Here is a 12,005-nt window from a genome sequence, read left to right as displayed (position 1 = left end):
TATTCATTGGTAGTCATGTCACCAACAGCCCTCCTTGACTGCATTTTTATTTGTTTTCCATTGTTAACTTATTGTAGCTAGTTAAAATGTCCTCCGGTGAGTTTTACCATGCATTATGTATCCCCTTTATCACTGGACTCTTGCATTTTGAGCTGTTTTATATTCACCGATCTGTAAAGTGAGACCATGATATGCTGCGGTGCTTCCCTGAATGTTATTGTGTTGTGTTTGGTGATTTTTATCGCGGCTTTATTCAGCCCCATGCTGTACTGCAGCATAATTCCACACTGACCACAGAAACATCGGGTACTTTTTTTTCCCTCAGTGCTCTAGTTTGCTGTGCTTTTCTCTCATCACTTATTTCCTGTGTGGAAGGAGCCACTTCATGTTAGTTTTGGCCCAGGTGGTGTTTTGTCTCAGAACAGAGTCAGCTGCTACGGGTGGGAGAGAGCCAGACTCTCTTGAGTTCACCCCAACTGTCTCAGTCCATCCGTGGTCCGCTTCATACCATCTCTTCTTTATCCTTCTTTTCATCCTTACCTTTTTTTTAACCTTCTTATCTTCTGCCTGCTGCTTCCTGCTGTCTGTCTGCATTTACGCTGCAGCTGAATAATGGCTGCTCTACTATAGTGGTGATGTAGTGGTGATATAGAGCAATTTTTAGGATGTGTTTGACATGTGCTGTGCATTCATTTAAATCATTTGATCTTTGGATGATGGTTTAGCACCTCACAGCCACATTTTTCAGTGGGGTCCCTAAGATCCCTAAGGAGTCCCCTATCTCGGTCTGCCTTTTTTTTAAGGTTTTAAGAAGTCTGTGCAATAATTCTGATGGAAATCTGTATTTGATATGCAAAAGAACAAGAGAAATATGTCAACGGAAATCAGTGGATCCATATGGAAACCAAGCAAGAGCTGCAAACTCACCAGAAACCCTGGAGATTTGCTGCTGTCCCATCACAGGAAGGCTTTGTGGCCCTATGTCTTTCCGCTACAGTACACGATGCCCACTCAGCTGGTTTCCTTAGTGGTGATTGCGGTCTGTTTGGGACTGACCATGGCCCTGCAATAGCATAGGCCAGTGTGTCTGAGTGTGTGGTATAGCCTACTGGGACCAGTTTTGGCTGCTCCACCACCTGTTTGCACAGCGAGTTACTTTTACTGCTGGTTTGTGTGAATTTATGGACTGCTGATGTTAACTGTTCTATTTTTTACTGTGCCCAGGTTTCCTGTAATGTATTACCAGCAAAGTGACACAGAAAACTCACACCCTAGAGACCTAGGAAGGAAATTTGCTCACCAAAATGGTGCCTTCTGGAGAGTAATAAGATTCCCACTAACTGGTTTTTCTATTGCAGTTAATAATGTGAGCTCATTTGCATTTCGAAGGTTCAGCTTGGCTCAGTTTGTAAATATAATCTTAGTCGGCTCTTCTCATCTTACCAAGAACAGTCGATGTATAATGTGCTCAGTGAAAGAGCTATTTCATTAATGTACACATTTTGATATTTAAGCTTCTGCTATTTCACTCTGCAGCGCTTGTCACTCCACACTTCCTCATCTTTCTCTCCTCTGTGTCACAGAGTCTAGGCTGCGATGAGTATCTCGGATCAGAGAAGGTGATGGACAAGTGCGGCGTGTGTGGAGGTGACAACACAACCTGCAAGCTGGTCTCTGGAGTCTTCAAACACAGTCTGACCAAGATCGGCTATCACAAGATAGTGGAGATCCCAGAGGGAGCCACCCTGATCAACATCACAGAGATGGTGAAGAGCCGCAACTACCTAGGTGGGAATGAAAGCACTTGTCACGTTGATTCTGCCCTGTAGTTTCGCCACAGAGAAGCTCTTCAACACCCTTTTTTTTTTTAAATCCTGGTTACTAATTTAAATCTGTGTGAATATTACTACAGCAATAAACCAACAGAACACAATTGACTTGAATTGAAACCTGTAAAGTGCTGGGGATAGCCCCGTAACTGTCAACTCAAGTCTGCTGCAACATACACATATACTACAACAAAACACCTGGTTCATTGTGGCTGCTCTTGAGATGTCAGCGCTCCACTCACTATTTTTCTGTCATGCCTGCTGCCACATCACTCACCAGAAGGCTATGTCGCTCCATCTGCTGCTGCTGCCTTACATATAGCATTTCAAAAGCCCCACCGTCAGCTTTGCAACCACCTGCAGGCTCAGAGTCTGCTTGTCAGTGTGGCTTTATGCTGCCTGTTGCTCAGTGTTTTCTTCTGGGGGAATGAGGAGGTCAAATTGTAGATGCCAAGTGTCACTGCTATACATATTCGGCATGCATGTTTGCGTGTGAGTTCGCTGAGCGTTAAATGAATCAAGCAGAGCCAGTTTCTTTGCAGCATTTTGTTGTTCTGTGAGTATGAAGATAGGAGGGCAGTCTTTAAATCACAACTTCTTGACAATGTACCAAGTTCAGAAGGCTGAAAGCCAGAAAGCCAGAAATGTTTGTATGTGAAAATGGTTGTAATCAATGAGGCACTGATAGTGACTGGTATTTGAAGTCTGTTTTCCTCTCAGACTTGTTAAATCTTTCATTCAGTGAGCGAGTTTCTGAACACGAGGCCTTGCAGAGCATCTTGGACTACTTGTTGTCACAGACAGTGTCAGCTACTGCAGTCAGCAGCAAAACTTTGTCTTCATTTTCATTCACAACATGTAATAATGTGAAATTGAAATATTCATCCATCCACTGCATGTACTGTAATATTATGTTACAAATTAGATGAATGGAAATGTAATAACAAGTGTAAGAAATGTTTTCATTTGATGTGCTGGCATTTGGCAAGTATTCTACTTCCAGCTGAGCCGGCAGCATCTGCTTGTAGAATTAATTGGATTTGTCTGATTAAAGGGCAAATTAACAAAGGACGGTGTCACTTTTTCAGGATTTCTCCATGCAGCATGTCGCCTTTATTACCACCCGCCACAGCAGCGCAGCCTTTCAATGGAGCCTCTGAGCGAAACGCACTACACAGATAATTGGTGTCTTTAGAGAGGTGCAACAGAGGGACACAGTAGTGGGTTATTTTCAGAAGTGACTGCTGGAATGTCAGACATTGTTTAATGAGAGCCATGCTCCAGCTAAACTGTAGGCTTGGAGGAAGAAGGGAACGGCCCTGATTTTCCCCCTACGGCCACTTCCCTGGAGGAAAGTGCATAAACATGCTTTCATTAGAGGATCTTACCCCTCAAGGCTCGCCATCCTTTTTAATTAAGGTGAGGAATTTTACCACTCTGTAAAAAAAACACTGCGAGGATGGACTCGGTGGCTCGCTTTCAATTCCCAGCTACTTGGATGACAAGTCCCCTCTGCTTTCTTTCTTTACATTTAAATTTACATGCACTTTCTGCAACATCCACTCACTTTGTCTCACACCTTTACACATGCACACAAAGGCTCCATTCACTGTCACGATGTAGTGAAACACTGTAACATCCTTGGAGGATAAAATAAAAAATTCTAGGTGGTGACATTTGCAATGCAAACAAGATACAGCATAAGATAAGGGCAGGAGGCACCTACTGTATCCTCACCAGGTCCATGATTTTCCCTCAATAGGCCTCTGTTCTACACTGTGCATCTCTTATAGTGCTTTTAGTTGTCTAAACACTCTTTTACGAGCCTGTCTAATGTTACACTTCTAATGCTTTTCTAATGGTCTCTCGCACTTAATCCACGGAATCAGTGGAAAGCATTTTGGGAGATTTTGTTGCAGGATTTGCATGAAAGATTTGCCAACACAAACAGATCGTCACATTTATAAAAGAGATTGCTTTGAAAGTTTATTCAGTTAGCTGAAACTACCTTGTTGGGTAGAGATATCTGGGTTTGACTTTTCTTTTCTTTTTTACACTACAGTTCTCATTACGTCTAAATGGTTTTACATTAAGCAATAATTATGTGGAAGACACTGCAGCAACATTTTCCTTTTTGCTTGAGCTCAGGGCTGTCAGTGGTGATTGTGTGGTTGTTCTCTCTGTCTCTTTCTTCCAGCTCTCCGAAGCCGATCGGGGCGCTCCATCATTAATGGAAACTGGGCCATTGACCGACCAGGGAAGTACGAAGGAGGGGGGACCATGTTCACCTACCGGCGACCCAATGAAATCTCAAGTACAGCAGGGGAGTCCTTTGTCGCTGAAGGACCCACAAATGAGATCCTGGACGTTTATGTGAGTAACAAATCAGTTTGAGTAACAAATCAACCCACAAACAATTTTATCTCATCTAGTTGTATCTCAACTACTCTGTCCACAGATGATCTTTCAGCAGCCAAACCCTGGAGTTCATTACGAGTACATTCTCCCCTCTGAAAAAACAGTTGACCCTCAGCAACCAAACCAAAGACCAGAAGGTAAATGAGACCCCTTTTTTATTGTGTTTCTCCAGAGCTGTATCATAGCTGTACAATACAAATGATACTCAAAATGATAAACAAGAAAATAATAATCCATTACCAGTCATTGCAGCCCTTCACATATCCTTCTATTCACACAGCGATCAAGATAAGATAAGATAAGATAGCCTTTATTATCATTGCACAAGGTACAGCAAAATTGAGGGTGCTCCCACAGAGCCACCGTGCGCCACAAGATAAAATAAGACAATGTAAAATGTCAAGCATTTATTCATCCTCATGTGTCTAATTTTCACTTCATCCATCTAGTCGCCACATTGACTCTACTGTTTCATTTCTTGGTGCTTGTAAATTCATGTGTTCATGTTGTAGAGAGCGGTGTGGACGGGCAGGGTGGATACGACCATCACAGCAACACACACCAGGAAAACCTCAACCCAGCCGGAGGAGGAGGGAAGTACCCCCCCCATCTCCCTGACAACCAGGTACCAGCCGTACAGCCTCCTAGACGCGAGAAAGAGTACAACTGGAAACTGACGGGTACTACTGAATGCAGCGCCTCCTGTGGTAGAGGTAAGGAAGCACAGTTTGCGTATGTATTAATATGCAGAGTGTCAGAAGCACAACATGAATAATTGTTTCTCAGAAAGGACTGATATTAAGTTTTAAATTATATGTACCAAATATTCTCCACTGAAAGGAAACCACTAAATGTTATTGCCTAAAGGTCAGCTCTCTAACCTTTCCTTGTGAGCACTATCATACACCGTGTCTATAGATCTCAGATGTATATGTATATGTATATAATACATTCAGCTTATATTGGATATCTGCTTTGTGTGCTTCTTAGGATTCAGATACTCTGTCTTTCAATGTGTTCACCGGCTGAACCATGTCCAGGTGTCGGATGCTGTGTGTGACAGCAGCAACAGGCCAAGTCCGCAGGAAGAGGCCTGCAACCTGCAGCCCTGCCCTGCATTGTAAGACATTACATCTTATGATCTCACACTTCTCGCACATTTCTGAATACTTCTAAATATAAGACTTTCTCAAGATGTGGATAACAGTATAAACACCACTGCTCTCCAATGATATCTACTAGATATTTTTTTAAACTCTGAGAAATGACACCATAGTTTGATTAATTTAGTACATTTCCAGATATCTAAGCTGTCATTGAGAGGTGATGAAAAATGTATTCTTAAATTATGTGCAGTATATTTTAACATAACACACTAAACTTTTATATCACATGCAGAAAAAAAACTGGAACCAAATCTATTATACCTCATGATCATGGTAATGAACACACATGACATAAACAACACCAGGATGATTAACACCAAGTTGCTGTGGTTTCCCCCTGGGCAGCTGGGATATTGGAGAGTGGTCAGAATGCAGCAAGACCTGTGGCCTGGGCATGCAGCACCGTCAGGTCCTGTGTCGCCAGGTTTATGCCAACCGCACCCTCAATGTCCACACTAGCCGCTGCCGACACCTGGAGCGTCCTGAAACTGCCAGTACCTGCCAGCTGAAGATCTGCAGTGAGTGGCAGATCCGCTCCGAGTGGACCCCTGTGAGTGGCAGCTCTCATTCACCACGTGGCTAAACCACAATGTGCCAACACAACGTCTATCTTACCTGTTTCTTACACACTGCATCCTCCTAACAATACAAAGCTTTAACGAATAGATAAAATTGCTGTGTGTAACACTTATTTCAGTGCGATGATACTTCTTCTTGTTAGTATCAGTGATATGCACATAATTCTGTATCTCTTTACACTATATTAGCATGCATTTAAATTTAATGAGGGAAGTTTAGTCTTTGTGCACTGGTGCACTAAATGCTAAAGAAGAAAAGAAAGGAGTTTTTTTCCCACTGTACAGTATTAACCATGTGGTCTGTGTGTCTGTAGTGCTCTGTGCCTTGTGGGCTGGGTCAGAGGTCACGAGAGGTACGCTGTGTCAGCAACGTGGGCGACTTTGTTCCTGATGAGGAGTGCAACATGAATCTGCGGCCTGTCGATATAGAGAACTGTGACATGGGAGCATGCGCCAAGAGCTGGTTTTACACCGAATGGGGCAATAGGGTAGGTGTTAAAAGTCAATGGGAAACATAGTGACTTTTATTCATTTCTAATAACAGTGGTAGTCATTGTACAAGTCGGTCCTCACGTATCAAGCATCTGTTCTACATAACCAGACACTATAAATATATAGAAATATAGAAAAACTTGGACAAAGTTTCATTAGTGTTGGATGATATGCAAGGATTTGGCATGACAGTAGTGGAACCTTGACTAGACAAAGAAGTTGTAGGTGTTGAAGAAGCAGAGCCATAGTACTGTAAACACTCTTATCTACTGAATTAAAAACTAACTAAAGGAGTTACAGAAGAGCTATTAAGAGACCTTAGAATTTAAGATAGATTTAAGGGATTAGAGAAGGTAGAGATAAGTGGAATAGCTAAATGTAGAGGGTGCGTGAGAGATTCTTTTTTATGTTAACAGTTGACATCAGATGGCTCTGAAGACAGGAAGGCAGTTCATTGAGGATGACCAATAGGTCACTGCAGGGAAGGAAGAACTAGCAGATGTCAGGAGTAGGGAGCAGACATGAAACACATCTTGTAACGCCCGCCAATGTAATAATGCCCACAAACGTAATAAACCACAAACGTAATAAAAATATGCAGCTTTTAATGTAATAATCCTGCAAACGTAATACATTTTCCACAAACGTAATAGCCGCTGCCTACTACAAACGTAATACGCGATTTCCCACAAATGTAATAACTATTACGTTTGCGGAGATTTATTACGTTTGTGGGGAAGTGAAAATCTTCAATTTTCAATGTAATAAAATGTAATAACGCAATGACTAATGGTCGTTGTGTTGGTTGTTGTTGTTTATATCTACTAATAGCCTACTGACTGTGCGAAATCCAGCTGCTGACTCTCCGCTCCACGATCACGGAAAGCCCACCCCACCCTGCCCACCCCCAAGCAGCGCAGCGCAGCGCAGCACAGCGCATCTCTCTCTCTCTCTCTCTCTCTCTCTCGCCGCTGTCTGCGGGAAAATTGAATTGAATTAATAAACATTTAGATGCCTATTTAGACTGATAAGTGTTGTGTTTACCTTTAAAAAAAAAAAAATCAGGCTATCTCCATCTGTCAATCACAATCTGTGTCCTCTGTCAGTATCAGCCCTGTCAATAAACAGGGGGAAAACCCTCCGACCTAATGTTAAACTAACTTATCATTTGAATGTACACTACTAGGGTGTGCGCTATACGCTCTCCACCTGGCTCAGCTCTGTTGTCCCCAATTTTAGCCCAAAAAAAATCACAAACACTTTCATAATGTGATGCGTGTGTGTTACTTTGTTATTTCTGTATGACAGACCGTTGCCACACACCGCTATGGATGCGATCTGGTCAGAGGAGCACAGAAAAGAGAAAATATGCAGGATATACCTTATGTTTCATTTTTTTAAACTGCTTGGGACTAATTGTAATGACAAATGACTTGTAGCTTGTTACAGGGAGAGTGGAGGCTCCTGGCTAAAAACCAAACCTGCTGATCAGAGGCTCGGACCCGAACACAAATTCTCGGCATCCGAAGGAGGCGCTACATGAACGGGGAGCAGACAGTGGTGGTTTTCAATCACACACTCCAACCCAGCTTGTTGCATCTTTAGAAAATATAATCCTGGGGAAAAAAAGACTTACAAACATGGACCAAAACGGCTCCATAACACGCACAAAAATCCAAAAGAAACGAAAATTAACAAAAAAAATTAACTAACTTTCTTTTCTTTAGCTTCTTTTGCTTTTGCTTGTGTACATTTTTGTCCTCCGGCTTATGACACGCGCTGTCCCCTGCAGATGCGTCTATAATAAACATTTGATTGGGATTGATTGTGATAGGTACACGGTTGAGAGAGAGAGAGAGAGAGAGAGAGAGAGAGAGAGAGAGAGAGAGAGAGAGAGAGAGAGAGAGAGAGAGAGAGAGAACTGCTGCTTGCAGGGTGGGCAGGGTGGGGTGGGGTGGGCTTTCCGTGATCGTGGAGCGGAGAGTCAGCAGCTGGATTTCGCACAGTCAGTAGGCTATTAGTAGATATAAACAACAACAACCAACACAGCGACCATTAGTCATTGCATTATTACATTTTATTACATTGAAAATTGAAGATTTTCACTTCCCCACAAACGTAATAAATCTCCGCAAACGTAATAGTTATTACATTTGTGGGAAATCGCGTATTACGTTTGTAGTAGGCAGCGGCTATTACGTTTGTGGAAAATGTATTACGTTTGCAGGATTATTACATTAAAAGCTGCATATTTTTATTACGTTTGTGGGCATTATTACATTGGCGGGCGTTACACATCTTTGTTTTGTTTTTTTTTACAGTGAGGAAAGCACTTAACTAAAAAGCATTATGATGATACAGTAGATCAGGACTAATAAGGAGAAATAAATGACACTGATTTCACCAAATCCATCCTCATAATGTCACATTTTTACTAAATATGCAAGTTTTATCAAACATGTTTCTATTTGGATCTTTTTCTGGCCTGAAATGTCAGTAACTTGCACAAAAATGTCAAATGTGTGTTCACTCCACAGTGCTCTGCTGAATGTGGGATGGGGGTCCGGAGCAGGGGAGTCCTCTGCCTGACCAACCACATCAGCAGCCTTCCTCTGGAGGGGTGTGGCAGTGAACGACCTGCTGATTCTACGGTCTGCAATAACGGCCCATGTGAGAATCGCATAGATTGGTTCACAGGCCCCTGGAGCCAGGTATGTGAATGAGAGTTGGCCACCCTGAGTTTTCTGGTCTCACTAAATGTCTGGGATTTTCCAGTGACATTATATCGACATGTCAGGATTTTTGTTCCTGTCTCTATGTTGTGATGTTTATAATTACTTCCATGTGGTCTGTGCTGTCGCTGTATGTGACTGCAGTGCTCTGCCGAGTGTGGCGCAGGCAGCCAGCAGAGGTCAGTGGTGTGTCTGATGAAGGCTGATGATGGATTCACCGTCATGCCACCATACGAGTGCTCCTCCCTGGATCGGCCCCTTAGCCAGCAGAGCTGCAACCTCAAGGCCTGCGGAGCAAAGTGGTACCACACCGACTGGAGTGCTGTGAGTAAGACATGAAGCCCTCTCTCCTCCAACTAATGAGATGCCCTTAAACAAGATATGTACTTAACAAACCCTGCAACTGATTGACTGCATTGATATCCAACAAGGATGGTAAATTGAGTAGGTTCTACTCAGGAAATGTCAAAATTGTTTGCTTTAGTGGTGTGTTTGCTTGTACTGAGCTTACAGACCCAGACCACTCAGAGTCATCACAGCTCAGTTATACATTTGACCTTTGATTGGTCAGAACAGGATACATCAAATAATCATGTGTTTATTTTCACTGTCCCTTTGATAATGTAACTTTCTACTGTGTCTGCACCGTCATCATCACACTCTGCTATGAATCAGAGTCTCAGGAAAAGGGTAAACTTTGGTCCTCATTAGTTTACACTACTATTACAATACATAAATGTCAAAACTTAGTCCAAAAATATTAAGTAATTGTAAGTTTTTAAGTATGACATCAAATATGTCACTTGATTAGCAAGAATTTAATAAATGATACAAACCTCATCCTCATCACCTAAATCTTCGGGACTGCATGGGTTGATCTAATTTGATCGACAGTGACAGGACATCCCACTAACTGTCATTAGATTTCAATTCAAATGTTTATATGGTAGGCCCCTCATGTGATGTGAAATAACAAAAACACTCTAACCTTGGAAGAAGAGAACAGTACTCGGGTAGGATCCCATTATAGTAAGAAGCTAATTGAGAAAATACATTTTCAGGGACTTAAATGGCCTTGATACCAACACTAATAATGTGTTCTAGATATCAGTAGTGTCAGCAGTTGTCTGACTGTAGTGGGAAGTTTTATTAACTTGGCTTCTGTGTCTGTCCCTCCAGTGCTCGAAGACATGCGAGGGAGGTTTCCGTGTGCGGGAGGTGCGTTGCCTCTCTGATGGGATGTTGTCCAGTGAGAGCTGCGATGAACAGCTGAGACCAGCAGACAGGGAAGACTGTAACCCAGAGCCCTGCGTACCCCACATAGGTCAGTCCTCTCCTTCCTAACATGTTATCTAGTATAGTATTTGCTAGAAATTAGGAATATGAATTTAAGACTGATTTCTGTTGTAGATGAAAACTGCAGGGACAAGTACTTCAACTGCAATGTGGTGGTCCAGGCTCGCCTATGCGTGTACGATTACTACAAGACAACGTGCTGTGCTTCGTGCTCACGAGTGACCCACAGACAGACGATTCATCGAGGCCGGAGCTAGCACTTTGAACCAGGGTTTCTCAGCGCTGTGTCGGTCCAGACTGAATTGCAGGCACTCTGGTCCTGTGCCAGTCACGGGAGTGGACTGGCTGGACCTTGCCTAAAACAGACATTTGTTTTGTTTGCCAAGGATGGAAACTGAAGAAGGAACATTTCTGCTGGCTCATTGAGAGACAGCTGTTGGGAGAAAGGCATACCTAAGAATAGTCGAGGACAGGAATCCAGTGAGTGGATAAACAGAGCCCTGGTGGGGTTGAGCGAGATCAGTAGCAAACTAAGGAACCCAGAAAACACTTTATGGATTGTAACCACAACTTCTAATAATTCTTTTTTTTGTTTCATGGGAATCCGTTTGCAACTGTCTTGTACCGAAAGTGGCTCTTGAAGTGGATAACTATGAAGAGGAGAGCACCTGTATACTGTTTAACATGGACTCTGTATAGACTGTATGAAGCTCTAATATGGTTCATTGCTCTGTGATTTATGGCATGATGCCATATGAAGTAGATCCTGTCTCACCTGTAATCAGCTATTTAATGCCCACTTTGTTGACCAAAGATATATAACCTCATTAAACTGAAGACAGTGACAGATTAACACCTTTTTCCTAATGAACCCAACATGGTGCTGACAGTATATCCTTTACACAGAATGGATTCACAAAGAAAATTGCAGAATTTGATCTCCATATGGCCCTAAGCAATCCCATAAACCATATATTTTCCTTCCTGCGTGGCCATAAAGTGTAAATGCAGCCTTTGTAATATGTTTGTATATATATGTATGTATGACAAAGTGAATGATAAGGGTATTTTTAAGGAGTTCTCAGACAGTCCTCCCAGACAGTCCTCCCAGCAACTGAAGAGGGAAAAAAAAGCCCTTTTTATTTATTTGCATGGCTCCCCAGGGAGGACACTGGTTTATCAACCACCGGTGGCCCCTTTTTGGCTGCGGAGATGAAACCTGTGTTACCTTTCTCCACCAATCACAGCCTCTGAACTGAATGTAGGCATTCCACAGCCTTTTAGATGATAGAAACAGATGGTCAGAATCTATAATGTATTTATGGAGGGATCCTGTCCATAAATACTGAATAGATATACTTTTTACATTTTTTTTTCTTATGTGGGATATGATCATTCCACTGTTGTACAATTCCTGATAAGTCACCAATCATAACTCATAGAATTATCCACAACAAATGATTAATGTTTGATTGTAAGGTTAAATGATGGCAG

At 42.4% G+C, this 12,005-nt stretch overlaps 1 protein-coding gene across 1 annotated transcript in view; it reads left to right on the top strand.

Annotated features, from left to right (window-relative positions):
• The window catches only part of thsd4 (thrombospondin type 1 domain containing 4), a gene marked incomplete at its 5' end in the record, with an annotated part of 41,884 nt that extends 30,678 nt beyond the window's left edge, over window positions 1-11,206 (top strand). The window contains 11 exons of the mRNA XM_084001714.1: window positions 1,584-1,788; window positions 4,027-4,202; window positions 4,288-4,384; window positions 4,760-4,960; window positions 5,238-5,367; window positions 5,759-5,963; window positions 6,306-6,479; window positions 9,021-9,194; window positions 9,360-9,539; window positions 10,395-10,539; window positions 10,626-11,206. Coding sequence (XP_083857840.1) covers window positions 1,584-1,788; window positions 4,027-4,202; window positions 4,288-4,384; window positions 4,760-4,960; window positions 5,238-5,367; window positions 5,759-5,963; window positions 6,306-6,479; window positions 9,021-9,194; window positions 9,360-9,539; window positions 10,395-10,539; window positions 10,626-10,768 — 1,830 coding nt within the window. The 3' untranslated portion in view covers window positions 10,769-11,206. The remainder of the gene's footprint in view (window positions 1-1,583; window positions 1,789-4,026; window positions 4,203-4,287; window positions 4,385-4,759; window positions 4,961-5,237; window positions 5,368-5,758; window positions 5,964-6,305; window positions 6,480-9,020; window positions 9,195-9,359; window positions 9,540-10,394; window positions 10,540-10,625) is intronic.
• Window positions 11,207-12,005: the final 799 nt, after the last annotated feature.

Source organism: Trachurus trachurus, assembly GCF_905171665.1.
Source record: "Trachurus trachurus genome assembly, chromosome: 3".
Lineage (NCBI taxonomy): Eukaryota > Metazoa > Chordata > Actinopteri > Carangiformes > Carangidae > Trachurus > Trachurus trachurus.
Note: the sequence above shows the minus strand (reverse complement) of the source record. Positions and strands in the feature narration are given on the sequence as shown.